Source organism: Mycteria americana, chromosome Z (genome assembly GCF_035582795.1).
Source record: "Mycteria americana isolate JAX WOST 10 ecotype Jacksonville Zoo and Gardens chromosome Z, USCA_MyAme_1.0, whole genome shotgun sequence".
Lineage (NCBI taxonomy): Eukaryota > Metazoa > Chordata > Aves > Ciconiiformes > Ciconiidae > Mycteria > Mycteria americana.
The window spans coordinates 30,720,139-30,742,425 of record NC_134396.1 but is presented as its reverse complement, the minus strand read 5'-3'; the positions used below and the strand labels follow the sequence as shown (position 1 = coordinate 30,742,425).

Genomic DNA, 22,287 nt, shown 5'->3' with positions numbered 1-22,287 from the left:
ATGGTATGAAATACGCCTTTGGTCAGTTTGAGTCAGCTGTCCTGGCTGTGTCCTCTCCCAAAGTCTTGCCCACCCCCACCGTACTGGCCTTTGAAGGGGTAGGATTGGGCTGGAGAGATAGCACTGCTCAGTGGTAGCCAAAACACTGGTATGTTATCAACATGATTCTAGCTGCAAATACAAAGCAGAGCACTATGATGGCTCCTATGGGGAAAGCTAACTCCATCCCAGACAAACCCAATACAACATAACCAGACAAAACCCCCAAAACTGCAAGACATTATTTTCTCCCACTTCTTTTCAGGAACTGTTCATGATATTACATCATCACAAGAAGAAGTATTACAAAAGTAATCCTATTGTCCAGAATTAACATTGGTCTAAACGAAATTTATTTATTACCCTGTAATACTGGTTTTAAAATGTCCCAAGAGAGATGACAATAGCAAACTACATAAGAACATACTGGTGCTTTTTTGATTCTTCACTGATGATTTCCATATGAAATACTTTTGCACAGTTGACAGCATAATATATGAACACTGTAATAGGAGGTTACTGTTGGTTATTGTATAAATTATTTTATTTCTTTCAGAAATCAAGTTTTAATGGCACTTACTACACAACTACAAATACTGTTACCTAACAAGTTGCTGAACAAAGACAGGCCTTTCTGTACACTAGAAACCAAAAGTCAGATCTCAAAAATCACAGGGCCTTGACCTACTAGATATTAAAAACTAAGTCAAACAATCTGACATCTCTCTTCATTAAAGTTAATGGGAAGTAAAAGGAAAAACAAAAAACGTATTGGTTAAGTTTAAATCTGCTGCTTATTTTCAGTTGTCTATTACTTTAAACCATTCTGAATGATCAAATTTCACCTTCCTTGTATGTTACCAGCAATTTCTCTTTTGGTAGGTGGGAGGAAAAAAAAAAAAGTAATAATCTTTCTTTGCCCTATTGGGGAGAGGCTGTTTCTTTATTCCAGTCACATCCTACTACCCTCTTTTTCACAGGGAGCCTGGATTAAATTGATTTAACTTAGCCTCTTCTACCAGGAGACTTTAAATAAGTTTGTTTACTACTAAAGAGGAAGTTTCCAAAAGAGTTCCATCTTACTACCCTTCGTTACCTGCTTTTTCCATTAAAACTGTTCTATAAGAGTGTGGACTTTGCAGAAAGAACTAATATAGCTAGAAAAACAAAGGCACACAGGATTTCAGGAATGCAATCGCATCCAGCACTCCAAAGTCTGTTTTACTTTTCTTCACTATTTCATTTTGCTTAAATAAAGACATGAATCCTGTCTTCCAAATAGTGCCTTTTATATCCTTAAAGCATTATTGCTACAGCCTGCTACAATTATACCTCTTAACTGCATAAAAAGCAACTTGAAAAATTGTTCATGACATCTACCAAGCTGGGACCTTCTCCAGCAAAGATACAATAACGGCTGTTAATGTCAGCACTGACTCATGGTTTCTCAAGAGCTGGATGAAGTCACTAAAATGTCCCCTTAGGAAGGCTGCTATTCCATGACAAGCAGCTTTATATGAGTAGCTCTGGAAGCACCTTTGAATCACTTATTTTTACATGACAACCACTTGTAACAGTAAAAGCATTCAGGAACCTTACTTTGATAACAGGAATAAAGCAGGAAAAACAAGTGAGAGGGAAGTGGGCCACGGTTGTAAAATAAAAGTTATTAAAAGGACTATTAGCAATCATCCAGCTACTCTATTTGAACAAGTCCCAGTATTTATTTGTTCCTTCTCACACACAGCCGTCATGTTGCCATTGCCCCTTTTGAGCTTATGGTGGCAATCTTATCCCTGTACTATAAAACTCTTTAAAACTTTCAATCAAAAAAAATCAGAAAGTCAGAGAATCATTTAGGTTGGAAGGGACCTCCTCAGATCATCTAGTCCAACCCATGCACTCAAACAGAGTCAGCTAGTGAAGGCTGCCCAGGATCACATGCAGTCAGGTTTTGGTATCTCCACGGATGGAGATTCCACAACCTCTGTGGGCAACCTGTGCCAGCTCTTGATTACCTGAACAGTGTACAAAAAAACACAAAACAAAAAAAAAAAAAGGAGAGAGACACACAGACTGAAAGCCAGTATCAACACTTACCTATGTTTTTTCTGAAAATCAGGCAAAAAGTTATTATGGTATCTAAATAAAACTGATGTGAAACTAACCTGATTCCATACAGATTCCGAACAGCCTCATCTCCATCTTTTCCCAGTTGAATAGCTTGAATTTGTAGTAGTTTCCAAATAGTTTTTACTAAACCATGCACATTCCTGTTGACAAAAAGAAATATATTACTGTCATGGATGTAGTTACATCAGTTGATTCTTCTGTAAGAGGAGGAACCTGGGAACAAAACTGATACTCAAGAAGCCTTGAGTTCTCCTTAAGGACCTCCTCACATCTGCCTACGCAATTTTGGGCAAGCTGTACATCCATGTGTCTTTGTTTTCATTTTCACATAATGAACAAAACAGCAGAGAGAATAATTAATGCATCAATTAAAAAATTTGATGGTTTGCTTCTACCATATCTTACAAGTACCTTTGCTGTCCCCACTTCACTGAAACTGGTGCTTTCAATATGTTAAAAATGGAAAATTAGCTCTTCTCTGAATGCAAGTGTACAGGTAAGGATCCAGCATAGTACACAAATTTCAACCATGCCTGTCTAGCAAGAGAAAGCAAGAGAAATCACATTGTCAGAAAAGACATTTGAGACATCTAGTTTGTGCTGACTTTCAATCTCAGGAGCCAAGGACTACATGAAATAGATACATACAGCTATTTTATCTCCCTCCTCCTATATTGTTTAATTTACCATTCAGGAAATTCAAGAAACAACAGTATTTCTGGAATTTTTATAGGATTTCCCATATTCTCCTGGGGAGACACTAATGAAATTAATGAAGTCCACCACAAGAGGGGAAAAAAACCTCTGTGACCACGCAGTAAAGAGCTCAAGAAATCCAGAGCTTATTACTGCGTGGCTGAGCTTACCAGGACAACTTTCAAAATTTTGCTCTCCTTTTCATAATTAAGTGCTTTCCACACCTTTCCAACCAGACCATGCCAGATCCAACCCAATCTCTTCTCAAGAAAATAGCCTGGATTCTGTAATGAAACACTCTTTCACAAGGTGAAAATGTAGAAGCAGAGGAAAAGAAAGTTATGGTTGATTCTTTGACTTTTCATCTAGAACATGCTATACAATTGTACCATCATCCCCTAAAAATCTATTAGATAGTTTACTATTCATGTTAATAAACCATAACACTCCTCACTTTATTCACATAATGAATAGGAAGAGCTACCACAATATCCAATTATAAGAGATAGTCACCTGACAAAAAGTTACTTCTATCACACAGGGCAAGATAAGGGAGGAAAAAGAGAATTGGCTGCTGGGCTTTTTTTGTTTTTCTTTTTTACTGTTCCCCCTTCTTTCCTTCCTAGCAGGAAAAAATCTGAGAAATCTATTTTATCTGTAATTCCACTTCTCCATCACTGAATGGATAACTGCAGGAACTCCTCAGATGGCAAGCTGGAAACAAGAAGTTATGCAGAATTTATATAACCCTCTCATAGGACAAACAAACCATCATCCTCATTTATCACATGAGCAAACTGAGATACAGTAATATGAACTGTTTGGCATAGAGTGCAGCATGCTCCACAAACACATTCCTAAATTATGAATGGATATACACACATTTAGACTTCTAAGCTATACCAAGAAGTCTGAACAAAATTAAGCAATTTCTATGAAAGAACAGGGAGACTTTACGTGAACACTGTTAAAAGGCAGGAGTTCACACACACAGGCTGGACCAACAGCAGCACAATAATGTGTGGTAACAACATGTAATCACAAAGAAATATCATGACTTGATATCTACAAACACTTTACTGAAGGCTCAAAAATTGCAAAGCCAAAGGATCATATGATTAGAAAAGCATTACCTAAAAAACCCACAAATCATTCATAAAAGAAAATGGGAACACAGAGGCAAATAACACTCAACTGCCAGACTTTACTATACTTATAAACACCTGCAGACAGACTCTTTTCCATAAGCTGGTATGGCACACCAGGGGATGTCTAGAGATTCCCACAGTGGATCTCCCAACCAATAAATGCTTAGTTTCATATTCCAGATACAGGCAAAGTAGTATATTCTATCTTCTGCCTTTCATACTTTTGCTGGAAAACACTGACCCAGATAAAAACTGACAGAATAAGCTTCTGTTTTCTTTCTTTCTTCAAAAAATGGACCAGTTACAAGATGTGCCTGTAATCTTGAAAATGTCTGGCTGTTGTGACACCTGGCTCTCAAAACATTGAGATCTGACTATACAAGAAAACGTGGTTTGACAGAACTCTGCTGCAAAGCAACCAAAAGGAAGGCATGTAGCAGACTTTCAAATCCCAATACAGTCAACATAACACACAGAGGAGGAAGGAGAGCCTTTTGGATGGGTATAGGGGAGAGAGAGAGAGAGAACAACAACCTTTTAGATACTTCACGGCTAGAAAGAGTCAGTTAAATGGGAATTTGCTAGCATGTTCCCCAGCTTCAATTGGGTAACTATGCAGTACGGGGAAAAACAAAACATAAAGCACGCGGTAAGAAAACAGGCTTCCCTGTTCTGAAACTCCTGTATTGCTGGTCCTAATTCCCAGGCAGGAAGTGGGGGGAGAATGGCTGCTTTAGGCTTTGCAGTCAGCTCCTGAACACAAGCAGCACAATGGTATGACATATTGCAAGGATTTCCCCACCTCCTACAGGTATGGATGCTCGGGTGATAAAAACATTCTGAAAATACATCCTTCTGACAATTTCTTAAAGGTTACAATAATCCATTGTTTCACAGGTTTTTGACAGATTGACTTGATTATTTATGCTCATTCATTATTGAATACAGGCCAGAGTTTTCCCATCATCTTCTACACAGAAAGCTGGAGACCAATGTTAAAAATGAGTAAAAACATACATGTATATATTTACACATGTATACATATTTTGTATATATGCATACACACACATAAGTGTGATGTTCCCTGAAGTTTAAGCTCTTGGAGCATCGGAGGAAACTGAATGCTGGGCCTAAGAAACAGTTATGGTACAATGATGCACCTGAAAAGTAAGAATAAATTCCCATTCATATAATGAGCAGACAGTGTGAACCACACAAGTCAACTCGGATAAACACTGGATGTTCACCTTTGACAAAGCAAAATGTCTTTCCCAGCATGCAGAATTTGCTACACCTGACAAAATAAAACCCACGAGGTGCACTAAGCCCCTGCTAAACTCATCATAACAGAAGAGAAGCAAGAACACAACATGAGTAGTCTTTGCCAATAAAACATTCACCTAACTCCATTCAGCACTGAAAGGTGCTCAACAGTTGCAAGTGCCTTTCTGCTGGCTGCCAGTGGCTGCTAATTTCATATTTAAGACACTGTGCACACAGCAGTGTAAAGCCACAGAGTAAACCTGGGTGAAAATTTGGCAGTGAACAGGATGATGAACAGCAGGTCACAATTCTAGAAGATCCAAGGAAAAAAAAAGTATCAGCACTGAAATGAACCAATCTGAAATTGCCAGTTTAATCAGCTCCTGGGGCTACAAACATTTTAAACCTACAGACTTCTGTGGTTAGGCTATATAAACCCTGCTTTGCAATCCCTAGGGGATGTGGTTTGAATAGCGGCAGCTGGGGGGTGGAGGGAGCTACTTCAAAAATACATAAAAGGTTCCTAGGTAATTTGCCAGCACTTACTATAGCCATCAGTCATATGTGTTGGTTTCACACAAGGGAAAATCTAGGAATGGTGTAGAAAGGGCAGATCCAAGCCCTTTCAATACATAACTCTGATTTTCAGAATCACCAAATCACAGAATCGTATAGGTTGGAAAAGACCTTTAAGATCATCGAGTCCAACTGTAAACCTAACACTACCAAGACCACCACTACACCATGTCCCTAAGCACCTCATCCAAACATCTTTTAAATACCTCCAGGGATGGCGACTCAAACCACTTCCTGGGCAGCCTGTTCCAATGCTTGATAAACCTTTCAGTGAAGAAAAATTTCCTAATATCCAGTCTAAACCTCCCCTGGCGCAACTTGAGGCCATTTCCTCTTGTTTGATCACTTGCTACCTGAGAGAAGAGACCGACCCCCACCTCTCTACAACCTCCTTTCAGGTAGTTGTAGAGAGCAATAAGGTCTCCCCTCAGCCTCCTTTTCTCCAGGCTAAGCAACCTCAGTTCCCTCAGCCGCTCCTCATAAGACTTGTGGCTCCAGACCCTTCACCATCTTCGTTGCCCTTCTCTGCACACGCTCCAGCACCTCAATGTCTCTCTTGTAGTGAGGGGCCCAAAACTGAACACAGTATTCGAGGTGCCGCCTCACCAGTGCCGAGTACAGGGGGACAATCACTCCCCTAGTCCTACTGGCCACACTATTCCTGATACAAGCCAGGATGCCATTGGCTTTCTTGGCCACCTGGGCACACTGCTGGCTCATATTCAGCTGGCTGTCCACAAACACCCCCAGGTCTTTCTCTGCCAGGCAGCTTTCCAGCCACTCTTCCCAAGCCTGTAGCATTGCATGGGGTTGTTGTGACCCAAGTGCAGGACCTTGCACTTGGCCTTGTTGAACCTCATACAATTGGCCCCAGCCCATCAATCCAGCCTGTCCAGATGCCTCTGCAGAGCCTTCCTCCCCTCAAGCACATCAACACTCCCACACAACTTGGTGTCATCCGCAAACTTACTGAGGGTGCACTCAATCCCTTCATCCAGATAATTGATAAAGATATTAAACAGGACTGGCCCCAATACAGAGCCCTGGGGGATGCCACTTATGAGTGGCCACCAACTGCAATAAACTCCATTCACCACCACTCTTTGGGCCCGGCCATCCAGCCAGTTCTTTACCCAGCGAAGAGTACACCTGTCCAAGCCAACTCAATCCTAAATATCCCATTTTACACTTTTTATTTCTTGAAGTTCAAAATTGTATTAACATTTCATTTCCTCATGAAATGCTGATACTGTAACAAACCCTTAGCTTAACAGGAATTTCACATTTCTTAGTCTGCAAGCTACAGCTAATGAAACTTTCCCTCCACCTTACCCCAGGTTCTCATAGTCTAAGTAGAGGTGCTTTTACCTCTTTGTTAACCATGCAGATTCTTCCCTTAAGCCCAAACTGAAATAGTAAAATTTTGTCATTTGGAGGACAGTGGCTTACAGAAATTATTCATATTATAAAAATCTATTTCTAAAACTGTGCTGGTTTTGGCTGGGATAGAGTTAATTTTGTTCATAGTAGCTAATATTGGGCTATGTTTTGGATTTGTGCTGGAAACAGTGTGGATAATGCAGGGATGTTTTAGTTGCTGCTGAGCAGTGCTGACACAGAGTCAAGGCCTTTTCTGCTTCTCACCCCACCCCACCAGCGAGGAGGCTGGGGGTGCACAAGAAGCTGGGAGGGGACACAGCTGGGACAGCTGACCCCAACTAACCAAAGGGCTATTCCATACCATATGACATCATGCTCAGCATATAAAGCTGGGGGAAGAAGAAGGAAGGGGGGGACGTTCGGAGTGATGGCGTTTGTCTTCCCAAGTAATCATTACGCATGATGGAGCCCTGCTTTCCTGGAGATGGCTGAACACCTGCCTGCCCATGGGAAGCAGTGACTGAATTCCTTGTTTTGCTTTGCTTGTGTGCATGGCTTTTGCTTTCCCTATTAAACTGTCTTTAACTCAACCCAGGAATTCTCACTTTTACTCTTCTGATTCTCTCCCCCACCCTATCAGGGGGGAGTGAGCGAGCGGTCATGTGGGGCTTAGTCGCCGGCTGGGGTCAAACCATGACAGTCCTTTTTGGTGCCCAACGTGGGGCTCAAAGGGTTCGAGATAACGACAGGTTTGACTGGAATGTGCTAGATAGAATTTATAGCTGTTATTGCTGTTTAGCCATTAATCAGCAGGGTTTTGTGCTTGCCAGGGGGCTTGCTTGCCTTACTGTATAGAGTCTAGCGCTCGTTAGTGGCTGCTTTTTGCTTTTGCTGTTTGCTGTACCGTTTATCATCTTACTCTACTGTGCCTGGGAACATTTTGATAACAGCAATGGCGATGCACCTGAGCTAGCAGAGGGCTGGGGCACCGCTGCTGTTTCTGTGCTGCTGTACTGGACAGACTAGAACTCCAGTATGAACTCAAGTCAAAGGGGCTGTGACATGTGGATGAATCCACAGGAGCAGGACACCCCCACCTGTCTGTGGCTATGGATAAGCCCATGCCAGAGCAGGTACCTCTCAAAGTGTCTGTGGCTATGTCTGTGCCACAGCAGGTATACCTCTGAAGGGACTGTGGCCCAAGGATAAGACCACACCGGAGAAGGTACACCTCGAAGCATCTGTGGCTGTGGATGAAGTCCATGCTGCAGCTGGTACAAACTGAAGGATCAGTGGCTGTGCACAAGGTCATACTGGAGCACCTCAAAGCGCGTGGCTATGTAGAAGGCCACAACAGAGCAGCTACACCCCCCTGGAGGGACTGCAGCCATGGGTAAGACCATGCAGCAGACGGTATACCTCTGAAGGCACTGTGGCCCATGGAAAAGGCCACACTGGAACAGGTGCACCTCAAAGCAACTGTGGTTGTGGATGTAGTCTACATCGCAGCAGATAACCCCTGAAGAGACTGTGGCTCATAGATAAGGCTCCACTTGGAGCAGGTACTCCCCTAAGGGACTGCAGTCTGTGGATAAGTCAAAACCAGAGCCAGGGAAAGGGGAGGTGCTTATTGCAATGTTAAACCCTACGGTCTGGTCCAAAGGGACCAGGGGTGGAGATTGTAATGGAAATTCCTTTAAGTTGTTGTAACCCAGGATTTGACTTTCATGTTATAGGAAGTCCTATAGCAGGAACCACCTGAACCAATGCAGGACAAGCCTTACAAGAAACAGTGTAAGTGCAGCAGTGACCTGACCTGAGCTCGCTTCGGTGCCCAATAACTCCACACAACACACAACCTCTGCTGTCCTGAGTGACCACCATAACAGATGGAGCCCAAAGTCATGGACTAAATGAACTCAGTGGACATTTTGTGGACATTTCTGGACATTTTATGGACTTTTTACAAGGGTGTCCATAGACTAAGGGAGTGATATCTGTGTATTTATCAAAGGATAGGAAGGGGGGTGGTGGTTAATGAGGAGGTATTGGATAGCGTGGGACCTGAGCATGACGTAGATGGTATGGAATAAGGGGTGGAAAATGTGCTGGTTTTGGCTGGGATAGAGTTAATTTTCTTCACAGTAGCTAGTATGGGGCTATGTTTTGGATTTGTGCTGAAAACAGTGTTGATAACACAGGGATGTTTTAGTTACCACTGAGCAGTGCTGACACAGACTCGAGGCCTTTCCTGCTTCTCACCCCACCCCACCAGCAAGCAGGCTGGAGGTGCACAAGAAGTTGGGAGGGGACACAGCTGGGACAGCTGACCCCAACTAACCAAAGGGCTATTCCATACCATATGATGTCATGCTCAGTATATAAAGCTGGGGGAAGAAGGAGGAAGGGAGGACATCCGGAGTGAGGGTGTTTGTCTTCCCAAGTAACTGTTATGCGTGATGGAGCCCTGCTTTCCTGGAGTCGTGGTTTAACCCCAGCTGGCAACTAAGCCTCACACAGCTGCTCACTCTCTCCCCCCACAGTGGGATAGGGAAAGAATTGGAAGAGTAAAAATGAGAAAATTCGTGGGTTTAGATAAAGACAGTTTAACAGGGAAAGCAAAAGCCATGCACACAAGCAAAGCAAAACAAGGAATTCAGTCACTCCTTCCCATGGGCAGGCAGGTGTTCAGCCATCTCCAGGAAAGCAGGGCTCCATCACGCGTAATGGTTACTTTGGAAGACAAACGCCATCACTCTGAATGTCGCCCCCTTCCTTCTTCTTCACAAGCTTTGCCAGCAAAAACCTCTCCTAGGGATCCATAACCACCTATTGTAAACTCAGCATAGAATCAGCATCATCACAGCAAGACCCTAGCTGTAAAACAAGCAAGTCACAAGGAGAGAAACAGTCTTTTTTAAAATATCTGATTTCTTAATCATTTCACTAGTTTACTCAAACCTAAACTCACCTTTGGCTCAGACTGACTGTGACAAACCTCAGCCTAAAACTGATTATGTGAAGGTTAGAAGGGGTGAAAAATATGTCTTGAATAGCATGGTTCTTGCAACCTCTATGCTGAGGCCACCAGCATAATACATCATAGGTGTAGCACCAATTAGCTGGCTTGGCTAAAAACAATTCTAGCATTCTCTAGGAAGAGAATAAGAAGGCTTAGTGCAGAAATCCAGTTAGCTGCCAAAAATCAGAAGAGAGAAAGATAACCCAAGGAACTTTATAAGGTTGGTAGATTTGAATGGAACCATCTTCCCAACGATCATTTGACTTCCCATTTATACATTTTATGCACAGTGTCTTTTTCCCATGATAACTGCATTCTCTCAGTATGTTGCACAGGCAGTCCAGCTCAAAACACCATTGTGAGATGTAGGCATTATATTTGCAGAATTTTGTAAGAGGAAGTAGCTGCAGAGTTAGGTAAAATGATTTCTTCCTCAGCAGACAAGGAAACAAAACCCAGCATTCCTAATCCCCACTCACCGTCTTATGGTCACTCTATTTGAGCAACTAGTTTTTTTGGACAGACTGATTAGGAAGTTGCTTCCCTCTCCCATAATGGCAGTTGCTGACATTTTCTTCCCCTTTCCCCATGACAGAGGCAACAAAACTAGGCAGGATTTCCACAGTTCCACAGTTCAAAGCTCAGAGCATTAGTCTGAACTGCTAACAATTTCAGCTTACATGCATAGGATACTCTATGAGTTCTTAAGTCAGATCCACACGGTCACACTGCAAAGATGAAGGCAACAGCCTTCAGCAGAGTGGCAGGGCAATGTCAGTCCTTAATGCTACAGCTTTTTTGAAGATACTGCCATTTACAGAACCTCTCCTCTTCCCCTGTATTTACAAGGGAAAAGCAGTGACTGATAACCAGCTGACAAAAGACACAAAATCAGGCAACCAAACACTACCTTGCTGAGGGAATTAGGTTGAGAGCTCCATGAAGAACGTAGTCAAGCTCAGCGTGTTTCTCTACAACAAGTGCCACCAACCCCTCAGAGCAGGCTGTTCGCAACGCAACATTCTCACTGCAGCACTTCTCCCAAAGCAAGTTCAGAGCAGGAGTCTGAAGTGAAAAGCATGAGACACAAGCAATGAGAAAGCTGACATGGATTTATCTTCATTCATCTCAAACACACTTTTAAATTAAAACCTGCTGAATAGCTTCTCCTGAAGTCTTAGAGAGCACAAGAGATGAAGCTGGGGTACAGACTGTCCACCTAAGAAAGGCCTTTCCCAGGACAGCTCCCACTTTCCTGCCCCCTACTGCCTATGCCCTCAGTTGGGACAGGAGTCTCTGAGAAAAGGGTAAGGCAGACAAATTTTTCAGCTGTACCTATGCAGGTGGGCTAGCATCAATTTCACTTTCCTTAAGAAGATCCAGATGTAATTGGAGACAACTCAGGAACTGCTATGTCAAGCTATGTTTACAGCAAGGTGTACTGCAAACAGCTACAGGTAGGCATATACAGGGGTACCCAGAGGTAAGTTGTCTCTACTCACCCTATGAAGCTCTCAGTTCTCTGCATTTGTTAGTAAGCACAAAGATTTGGCAGTATCCATCAAAATTGCTGCTTGTTTTCATGCTAAATTTGCATTCACAGGTTAGTTTGCTGACTTTGTAGCTTCCAAATGGAGAAATAAGGAATGTTTTTAAACAACTGAACACTGCAAAATGCTCTTCAATAAAAAGGAAGCCTGTATTGTCTAAGCGGCACAATCTTCTGCTTCTTAGCATTTTAGATGGTGTTGCTGTATTTCAGTTTAATACCTTCATGGGGCAGCAAATGGGAAGAGTCAACTTGTAGCTCAAAACAGAATGTCATTTGGGAACATGATTATGATCAGGACTGTTGGAGGAGCTTCTGCGAGAGAAACTACGCACCTCCAACATTCTTTCACATCAAAACTCAGCACTTTTCAGGTTTGGGTTTGCTAGTTTGGGGGGCAGATTTAAGACTTCAGACTGGAAGGAAAAATCCACAAATCATTTTCTCCTCATTTCTGTACAAGTCAGCTTTTCGGGAGGAAAAACGGAGGAGCAAGTCCTAACTAACACCTCTCCTACACTGCTGTGACACTTGCAAATGCCAGCATTTCATAAGCATCTCAGTTAACAAGACAGACCTGCACTTAAGTGAGCTTGACTCAAGTAAAAGGCAAAGTATGTCTTTGCACCATGCTGTCTCAAAGAAATATAAGCTCTACTTAGCTAATATGAAATATAACACCAATACAGGTATGTGAAATGCCATACTCCTTGAAATTTTTATAGTGATGTAAAAGACTTTACTACTCAAGCGACAATGTCTCACCATATGGCATTTCACTTGCAGTAACGTAAATTAACTCAAATAACTCTCTAAACTGAGCATAGCTAGATGTTGGTATTCTGCAGATTTAAGACTTCTGCCAGTAAGACTTCTGATGGAATTAAAACTGCTTTTCTGACCGCAGAGATTTACCGTTTCTACCTGTACGCCCAGACACATATTGCTAGTTACCCTACTTAACTTCTAGGAATTATTAAAATTACACAGTGGGGAATGGGAAACCATAGAAAAACATAAACACATATGGATGGGAGAGAAGACAGAAGTGAAAGAATGCCACAGACCTGATCAGAAGCCTGTCTGATCTTCTCTGAAGAAACATTTTCTTTCAGTACTGCAGCAATCAGATGACCGACTGCCTAAAAGAGAAAAAGAAATAAACACGTACAGATCAAGCGTTACTTTTCACTTATCCGTTAGGAAGAATTTACGCTGTTGTTGCATATGATCGTTTTCTTGTGATTTGAAATACCAAACTTACTGGTATGGAAGCTGAAATACATTTTAGGGTCAAAAATCTCCGTAATGCTAGCATACTACTTTTTACTGTTATCCTGAGGCAGATAAAAACAAACTTCCACAGGGCTCCACAAAGATCCAAGGGTCTCTTCGTACAGAACCTCTTATAAGATTAGAATCAGGTACATACTCAGAAATTGCAGATATTTTAATGCATGAACTGTAATAGACATTTACAGCTCCACTGCTGTACAGATCTCAGTGTGCTTAACAGCACTGGTAATTAAGTCCTTCACTATATAATGTAGTAGAAGCAAGAGAGGAAGCGAACACAGCAACTCTAAGCAACTTGCCCAAATTTTTGCATTGCAAGTTTTGCTAAACACTGATGACAAGCATACTATCATACCTTAAGCACTTTACATATCCCCTAGCATACCTACTGCCAGAAATGTTTCATTTACTTTAAAGAAGGCATTTGAAGTTAACAGTATTCCTCATAAAGCTATTCTGTGGCAGAGTTCACGAACAAAATCTAATTTTTCAAGGTCCTCAAAAAAACCGCTTCAGTTCTAAAGAACAGAATATGTTTGTTCATTTGAGGTTTAAGATTAAGCATCTCATTCTATTTTAATAGAATTAATGTCTGATTTCCTCAAACTGCCTAAAAAATCTAGATGTGGACTGAAATACTCTCAAAGGCTTCAGGGTGTTTGAATCCAGGCTTTTGTTTTCTGCCTCATCTCTAATGCCTTACTCTGTCTTGTTTCATTATCATTGATCCTGTTGTGGGATAATTGCTGGAGATGACTTAGAAATTAAACTTATATTCACACCTTTAGGTAAGGTACAGCATTGAAGAAGATTCCTGGGTGGAATGCAACTGACATGCAAGGAATCCATTCCATGGAAGTTCCCTAGGCCTGTAACCTTGCGACGCCAGGGGAACTTGGTGTGCTGACTCTAATAAGGTACTGTTCGGAGGGTGGAGTGGTGTGGAGACGCCGCGGTCAGGCTCTGCTATTAAATGGGAACTCAAAGGTATTGCGTGTGACCAGTAAGCTTCACATTTGCTACCCTGGGCCAACAGTCTGTCATGTTTCTGACAAAACGCTGTCCTTTGATGACCTTGCTCATAACAACATCATTATAATACCAAAACGCAGCTCCATCCCAAAAGCTACCCGCCTCTAAGGTGTGACCACCCCTTACTGAGCTTGCGCTTTGAAAACTTTACAACAATCCTAAAGAAAGGTATGACTAGAGTCACTCAAGCTGCACCCGAAAGGTGAAAGATAGTATAAAATTGCTTAAGAGAAAGAGAATGTTAGGGAAGACACCGTCATGTACCACTCTGACCTCTGGGATCAGTCGACGGGCTGAGCCTCTCTTCCCCCCATCGGGATGCCTTTAGGTAAGATTCGAACACTTGGTTATTCCAAGTGCCTCCCCAGGCAACTTAATTTCTCTAGAGTTGCTTTATTATCTGCTAACGCGTTTATAGCCAGCAGTGTCACTCATACTCTTGGTATTTGCATGTGCTTTGCAGACAGTGAATTTATCACCAGTAAGCCAAAGAATCTGTGTGTCTGTTGCTCTAATAAACTGCATTCTTCATTAATCTAGCCATGGTAATTAGTGAACAGGACCAGACTCTTTAAGTGTGGTCATGATAGTTCATGCAACACGACTAGACTGGGGGTGCAGCACATTTAAATTAATGCTGTCGTTTTAACTCTGATGAATGGCTGCATATACAGTCCTTAGAAAATAACTGTTGATCAAGTCTGAGACTAAGACTGGACTTAGCCGCACCTAGACTCCTCTCTGACAAGTTTAGAAAGCAAGGGGGTCCTGTCTGAACCTCATGACTCAACGGGAGGGTTTCCCCCCCTTAGCCACTCCTCAGACTCCTACATGACAGTAATTCTTAACGCAACAACTGCTACACAGAAAACCCTTTCGGTGAGAGACAGAAAGACATCTTTTCATAGTAAAAGTACAAAAATGTTTCAGATGATCAATGTACCTAGAACAGCAGCTGCATCTACTCTTCTATGGTAAGGACAGATCCTTACTTTCGGAAAAAGTAAACTAGGAAGCCAGCAAGAAAAAAATAACAGTAACATTTCTGTTTTGTTAGGTTATAAAAAGACAGGAAGAGATTATTTTAAATGTTTTCAGGTTCATTCTGCTTTCAGGATTTATTTACACTTCATTTAGATACTAGCTGCTAGCCTGACATGACAAATAGTAGCACTCTGAGATAACAGTTCACATTTTCAGGAAAGACGACACTTTAAACCTTCCTAGACTACAAGGATTATGCCTTTCAAAGGTTTGGATATGTACTCTAACACATTTGACTTAAAAAGACAGTTAATTATTTGGGAACCTTACTCTTGTGAAAACAGAATGCAAAAATGGGACAAAGTCAGATATTTATCTCTGTTTCTTTGCAGCTATCCCATTGCAAGAGCAACAACATGTCCCCCAGGCAGATAATATTTTTTTTAGTGAACCTACCAAGAGAATCTTCTATTATTTTTTCTTTTTCCTGCTTATAAGGAACTTCAGAAATTAATTCACAACCACATCCTTTAAAACAATTTCACTACACTGGAAAAGGGGCTTATCAATAGAAAGTGGCTTTTCCAGCGAGCTATGCAGGGAAGTAAAAATGTAGATTAGCCCACTGCATTCCAAGAACTGGATTCACCAGTAAAACTTCTTGACCTACAAAACTCTGCTCAAGTTCCTCACTTCGCTCATCCTTGTCTGTGTAGGTTACATGTTCTGCAGAGCAGATGTCTTGGTTGGTCCCAGAAAGAGAAGACATCTGTCACAAAGTTGAATCCTGGCCTCATGATACTTTGAAGATTACAGCATGCTTTTCAGGGGCCACAGAATATAAGTGGAAACTAGCAAAACAACCAAAGCACAGCACAAAATCAACCAAAGCACATCAGTAGCCCTTAATGACATGCAGCTATAGTGATGAGCCAAGACATTTCAGCAATACTTGTATCATAGGGACATTCTTCTGCACTGAAGAAAAACAAACTGCTCCAAAGATGCCGAGTCCTACTCATCAAGGTTAGTAATGACGTGAACTCATCCACGGTACAGGACACTTTGCTAGGCCTTAGATGAACAGGGACATGACTTCCTCACCTAAATGCCCAGTTGATCACAAGGGGACTTCTGTGTGTCTCTTACAAACTTAATTATTGTAAACCAGTGTAGACTGAGCTGAACTGAAAAGGCAAGAGACACCAGGTTGCACAGACTGCATTCACATCAACTTATTCCACCAAACAAATGGCTATATATTTAATACTGAATTCAAAACAGGAAGAGGAAGAAAACAGGGAAGTTAGCAATGATCTTACAGCTGAAGAGATACATTTTTAATACTGAAATGAGAGATGGCCAAAGCAAGGAAGGTGTATTTTTTTAAACAGAGCCTATTACTTTCTTCATTCCTGTCCATTAAAAATACTATGATAAACACTTTTATGCACATGAGAAGGTTTCAGGTGAACATGATTAGGAGCCAATGCATAGATCTGAAAACAAAGGGGTTTGGTCTGCTGATCACAGTGGAGCTGTACACAGTTATTCTTTGATGACATACAAGACTGCAGTAGTTCATCAGCTCTCATCACACAGGAAGAAAACAGATCAGTCCTAAAGATAATACTTTATAAAACTGCCAAGTATTTTGACCCCACACATGACATCTGACAACCCCTGGCTTCTCTTGAGATCACAGGGTCACTAAAAACCATTTGGCCCCATCTGAACCTTCAAGTCCTGGAAAGTTTCTGATTTTCCTGCAGAGACTTTACAGTGATGAGCTATTATGTCCAATGTTTGGATTACACAGAGAGGGAAATTAGCATTTGTTTGCAACTTTTATGGTTTTCTGCCTTTGGAGCGCACCCCCCTCTCCCCCCAAAAAAGTGTCTTCCTTATCACCTTTTTACCGTCAGGCAGCAGGCCTTGGAACAAAGGTTTCCACAGACAATTCAATTTGTTTCATGCTTTTAAAAAAATTACCTGTGACTGAATAACTGCATTAGGAAATTCAAACCGCTTCTTGATGTCATCCAACATTTTGGTTCTGTCATATGACACTAATTCTCACTCTGCAAGAGAGATTAAAAAAAATATACTTAGGACTAGGAAAGAAAGCGTGCTACTTACCAGAAAAAAATACACAAGATTTATGTTGTACTTAACAGCAGATGTAAGGACTAAAGCATTTTCTTCCCCCTCCTAAGTCTACCATATCACCTTGCTTTATGGGCTTAAACCCAAGAAATGCTGAATACCCATTGGTCTTGCACAAAGAATGGGTAATCAACATTTCTGAAAGCTGGAGCAAATATACAGTTCCTTATAGCACAGCATGTGTGTACTCTGAAAGCATTTACCCTTGAGAGCATTTTAAGTATATCTCATTGACTTGAGAATGGGACAAGAGGAGTGTTCACAGTTTCTAAAACATGGTTTAAAACAAAAAGTTCTCCAAAAATTTTTCTTTTTTTTCATGCAAAAACAGAAGTAAAACAAACAAAAGACCCACCTGTAAGACTGTAAATGGTAATTGTAGTTAGGGACTGGAACACTTGACAAAAAAAACTTCTCTAAGTTGGGATATGCAGGCACCCACAAGCATACAGGAACCTAAATTGGAGAGAAATCAGAACTCAGCTTACCTTGCTGGCACACCAGTGAAATTGATGGCCAACAGCAAATATTCAAACATTTCAGTTTACTGTAAACACACCTCCAGTCACTTGGGATGGCTTCCTTAAAAAATAAAAAACCTAGCACTTGCTGAAAATGTAAGTGTAATCCTTTGCAATAAGCACTGAGAAAACATATTCATGCACAGTACTCCAATTTCAAGACATGCTATTGGTGTGACGTGTTCAGAATCTTGCCACTTATTTTCAAAAAGACGGAATTAAACCCTGGAAACATGCAAATGCAGCATGTGCCACATCAAACACCATTCACAGTAGGAAAACTCAAAATTAATAAGTTTCCACCTCAATGAATATAAATTCCTGGCAGTTAAACAGCAAAATATTCCCATATACTTGTGAATTACATTTCTGAAAGTTTAGGAGAAAAAAACCCCCTGTTAACTGCACTCAGAATGATGTCAGTATGGGTTTGTGTTGTTTTAGAATAGATTTAATTGCATTTTGAGACAACAGGTGTCCATATAATAAATGAACACCCATTAAACTAGAGTTGACATCTTGCCTTTTTTTGAAAAGAAAGACAATCACTACAGCAAATGATTCCAGACATACCTAGATCTGTTGAGTATGTCTAAACTCCAATGGATCTAAATGCATTCAACCTATCTGTATATACCAACTGAGTCACAAAAAACAACCCCCTCCAGTTCTACCTAACAAGCAGCAAAATGATGGAAGGTTCCTTCCTGGGTAGTTTTGACACGCTGGAATTACATGTTATCTGCCACCAGGTAGTTTGTATTATTCATATTAAAAGGAGAAACTACAGTAGAGAATCATTAGAAGCACAGTATGTACATTCAATGGAAGCACAAATCAGTTATTCCAGTCAGACTACAAGTCTATTGCTCCCCCATCAGAAAAAAATTCTCAATTTTAATCAGTCTACACTAAACATCTACAAGATATTTACAATGCAACAGGTATATCAATGAAATTTAATTAATTTAAATACCATCTAAACAGTTCTTCAGTCTTTGGCATTCACCCTCAGCAAAGGCACTTGCATATGCATGTGGAATGCCTGGAAATTTTACAGGATCACTGCATAATTAAGGCTTGCAGAGACCTAAAGATGCCTTTAGTTCAACCTCTTGTTCAAAGGAAGTTCAGCCATGGGGTCAGACCAGGTTGCTCAGGGGTTTGTCCCATCAGGGCTTGAAAACCTCCAAGAACAGAAGGCACCACCTTACTGAGCTGTCCCGATTGATAAAAGCTTTCTCTTCATCACTAGCCTCAGCTTTTTTGCCACGGACTGCTGTGAAGAGCCTGGCTGAGCCTTCTTCATCCCCTTCTCATCAGTGCCAGGGCTGCTGTTGGGTACCCCCAAAGCTGTCCCTCCTCCCAGCTGAACCAGCTGCAGTCTCACAGCCTCTCCTCACAGGGTAAGGGCTCCAGCCCCAATGTCTCAACGGTCTCTCCTGAACTCGTTCCTGCTGGTCAGTGTCCCTCCCATGCTGGGGGATCCAAAACTGGACGTGTCGATATGAGGTCTAATGAGTGCTGAGCAGAGGGGACTAAATCCCACCCTAACCTGGCCTCCCAGACTGTGCCCTGCTCACACTGCCTGGGGCACTGCCTGCCAGGGCCCATGGCTGTCTCCGCAGAACTGCTCTCCAGCCAGCCCATCCCCAGCCTGTCCTGTAAGGGCTGAGGCAAGGCAGGGCATTTGTCATTGTTGAAATTCCTGAGGTTCCCATCAGCCTGTTCCTCTAATCTGTCCAGAGGGCAGCCCCGGCAGTGGGCAAACACCCTACCTTTGACAAAAGAACACTGCAGGAGGCAGAGGTAAATGACATCTACCCCTCTCCCCTCGACTACAAACCCAATTACTTTATCCTTTACTAAATGCAATCAGGTGGGTCAGGGATAATTTTTCCTGGGTAAATCCAGACCCACATTTACTCTTCCCAATAAGAATCATTGAATCAGAGTTTAGGTTCAAAGATCTCCAGAGGTCATCTAGTCCAATATCCTCGTCAAAACTGGTCTGATTAGATCAGCTTGCTCTACACCAAGTCCAGTCAAGTCCTGAAAACACCCAAGCAGGGAGTCTCCCTGGGCAAGTTGTTCCAATATTCAACAACCCCTGTGGTAAAAAAAAAAAAAAAAAAAAAACCACACCTTTTTCCTAATACCTAACAGGAATTTTGATTTCTATGTAATTTTTATTTGTATATAGCCAGCTTGGGCTGGTTGCCTCTCGTCCTATTGTTGTGCACCTCTGAGAACAGTCTGGTTCCTTTTTTTTCTGCATCCTCCCACCAGGTAGTCGCTAACGGCAGTAATGTCTCTCCTTTGCCTTCCCCTCTCCAAGCTGAACAGGCACAGCTCTCTTAGCCTCCCCATGTATGTTTTGTGCTCCAGACCCCTGACCATCTTGCTGGCCCCCACTGGACTTGCTCCAGTGTCCTTCTTATAATGGGGAGCCCAAATTCTGCGGGTAGCACTCCAGATGCTATCTCACAAGTGCCACACAGAGGGGAACAACCATAGTCACAGTTGTCACATTCTTACTAACACAGCCCAAGATGCAGCTGGCCTTTCTTGCTGCCACACAGCACTGCTGACCCACGTTCATCTTGGTGTCTACCAGGACCCCCCATCAGGGCCTTTTCTGCAGACCTGCTCCCTAGATAGTCAGCCCCTGTCCGTATTGGTGCATGGGATTACTTCATTCCAGATGCAAGACCTTGCATTGTTCCATGCTGAATTGCAAGAGGTTCCCATCGGTCCATTTCTCCAGACTGTCCAGGTCCACCTGAAGAGCACACTACTTACCAGTGCTTTGAATGCTCTCTGCAATTTGACATTGGCCACAAATTTGCTGAGTGCACTCCATCTCATCACCCAAGTCATTAATGAAGGCACTATGCAGTGTTGGGCCCCTCTACTGATGCCTGTGGGACACCATTACTTGCCAGTCTGACTTTGCACCACTGATCAAGGAAATAAGGAACAAGGAAATAAAATCTCACTGTAGAAAGAGGGAGAAAGCTGCATCCTCAGTTGAACAGATACTTGCATAGTTTCTGATCTGAACTTTAGAATTGGGAAACCAGTGAATCAAAAATAAAGATGCCACTCTGCACATTGCTGCAAAGCTGAGATGGCAATGCAACTGGAAAACATTGCAAAAAATGCAGGAATCCACTGCATCCAACTGTAATGGCATTTTTTGAAGAGCACATTAAAAACACATAGTATTGGAAACCTGACAAGCTCGAGATCCAATGCCATCACCCTTAACTACAAAAAGAACCTGAAGTATCACAATGACATCATTATTCAACAAAGCACTTCTGTCCATACTAAAGGAGTCTGCTGAATGGGCATGGATTGGCCTACATGCTTAACACTAAGCAAGATGGGTTCTCTTTCTTTAGAGGTTACATAAAAGAATTAGAAGCTATAAAATATAGGTAGGCCAAAACATTTAACACTCAAATATTGTGAAAAGAAAAAAGAGAATAAAGCTTACTTTTAATACGTTGCTTCATTATCTATTTCCCACACAGATTTTGCACAGGTACAAAGACCAGAAAGTTTTTTATCGCAAATACATAACAGCATATATCTTCATAACTAGGCTGTTGAATGCTATTATTTCACAGTAGTGAAATACAAATGTTAAATGCCATTTTATAGTTCTCCTAATCTATGCATACAATTTTGTAGTTATTCACTTGTGCAAAAATAAGTCTTTCTTCTCACTGTACGTTATTTGGAACACTTACTTTCTCTCTGCTGACTTTGCAGTGCCAAAGAAACAGATCACGGAAGATGATTACTGGCAGTGTTGTCAGAGTACCATTAACATTTCATCCTTCTGAGAAGAGGTAAAAAGTTCACAGACAACATTTAGCAAATTTAAAAATGACCATACAGAAAACTTTAAGGAAGTAATACCCAGTCAAAGGGTAGTGGCTACTGCTCTTCAAAAGCTTTGAAGAGATATGCTTTCACGTAACATTTAGAGGTCAAACAAACCTAGCAGTTCAAGACATCAGTCAGGAAATGGTTCGGAATTGCTAAATCCATTCTTGAGCTGGGCACACCTCCCTGTGATGCTATTTATTAATTTATATCCCACTTCTCAAAGCGTCATTTCCAGTCTTCCCAATAGCAAATAACTTCCACAGAAACATCATAGAATCATTTGTGCACTTGGGGAGCGATGATATAGCGAGATAAAAACAGAAAGAAGGACATGTTTAGGAGAAGTACAGCTGCTGTTGGTAGTAACTGCAGAGCCAAAAGATAGTCAAAATCATTGCAGAAAATTCCAGGTATGATTTATAAAATGGAACCTCAGCACTACCTAAATCTGAAGTTATTAAAAAAAAATAAACAACAAACAACCTTTTCTTAAACAACCTTTTCTTAACCCAGTGTCTTGCTTTTTGGCACCAAAGACATGAAAGCTATCAAGATTAGGTCAGGACTTGGACACTGTGAAAA

The 22,287-nt window shown here is 41.6% G+C and overlaps 1 protein-coding gene across 1 annotated transcript in view; it reads right to left on the bottom strand.

Annotated features, from left to right (window-relative positions):
* Positions 1-17,742, bottom strand: part of FOCAD (focadhesin) — a 144,466-nt gene extending 126,724 nt beyond the window's left edge. Inside the window, exons 1-5 of the mRNA XM_075526933.1 lie at positions 17,640-17,742; positions 17,111-17,199; positions 12,874-12,948; positions 11,168-11,322; positions 2,208-2,312 (exon numbers count right to left, since the gene is read on the bottom strand). Of these exons, the coding sequence (XP_075383048.1) occupies positions 2,208-2,312; positions 11,168-11,322; positions 12,874-12,948; positions 17,111-17,167 (392 nt within the window). The 5' untranslated portion in view covers positions 17,168-17,199; positions 17,640-17,742. The remainder of the gene's footprint in view (positions 1-2,207; positions 2,313-11,167; positions 11,323-12,873; positions 12,949-17,110; positions 17,200-17,639) is intronic.
* Positions 17,743-22,287: the final 4,545 nt, after the last annotated feature.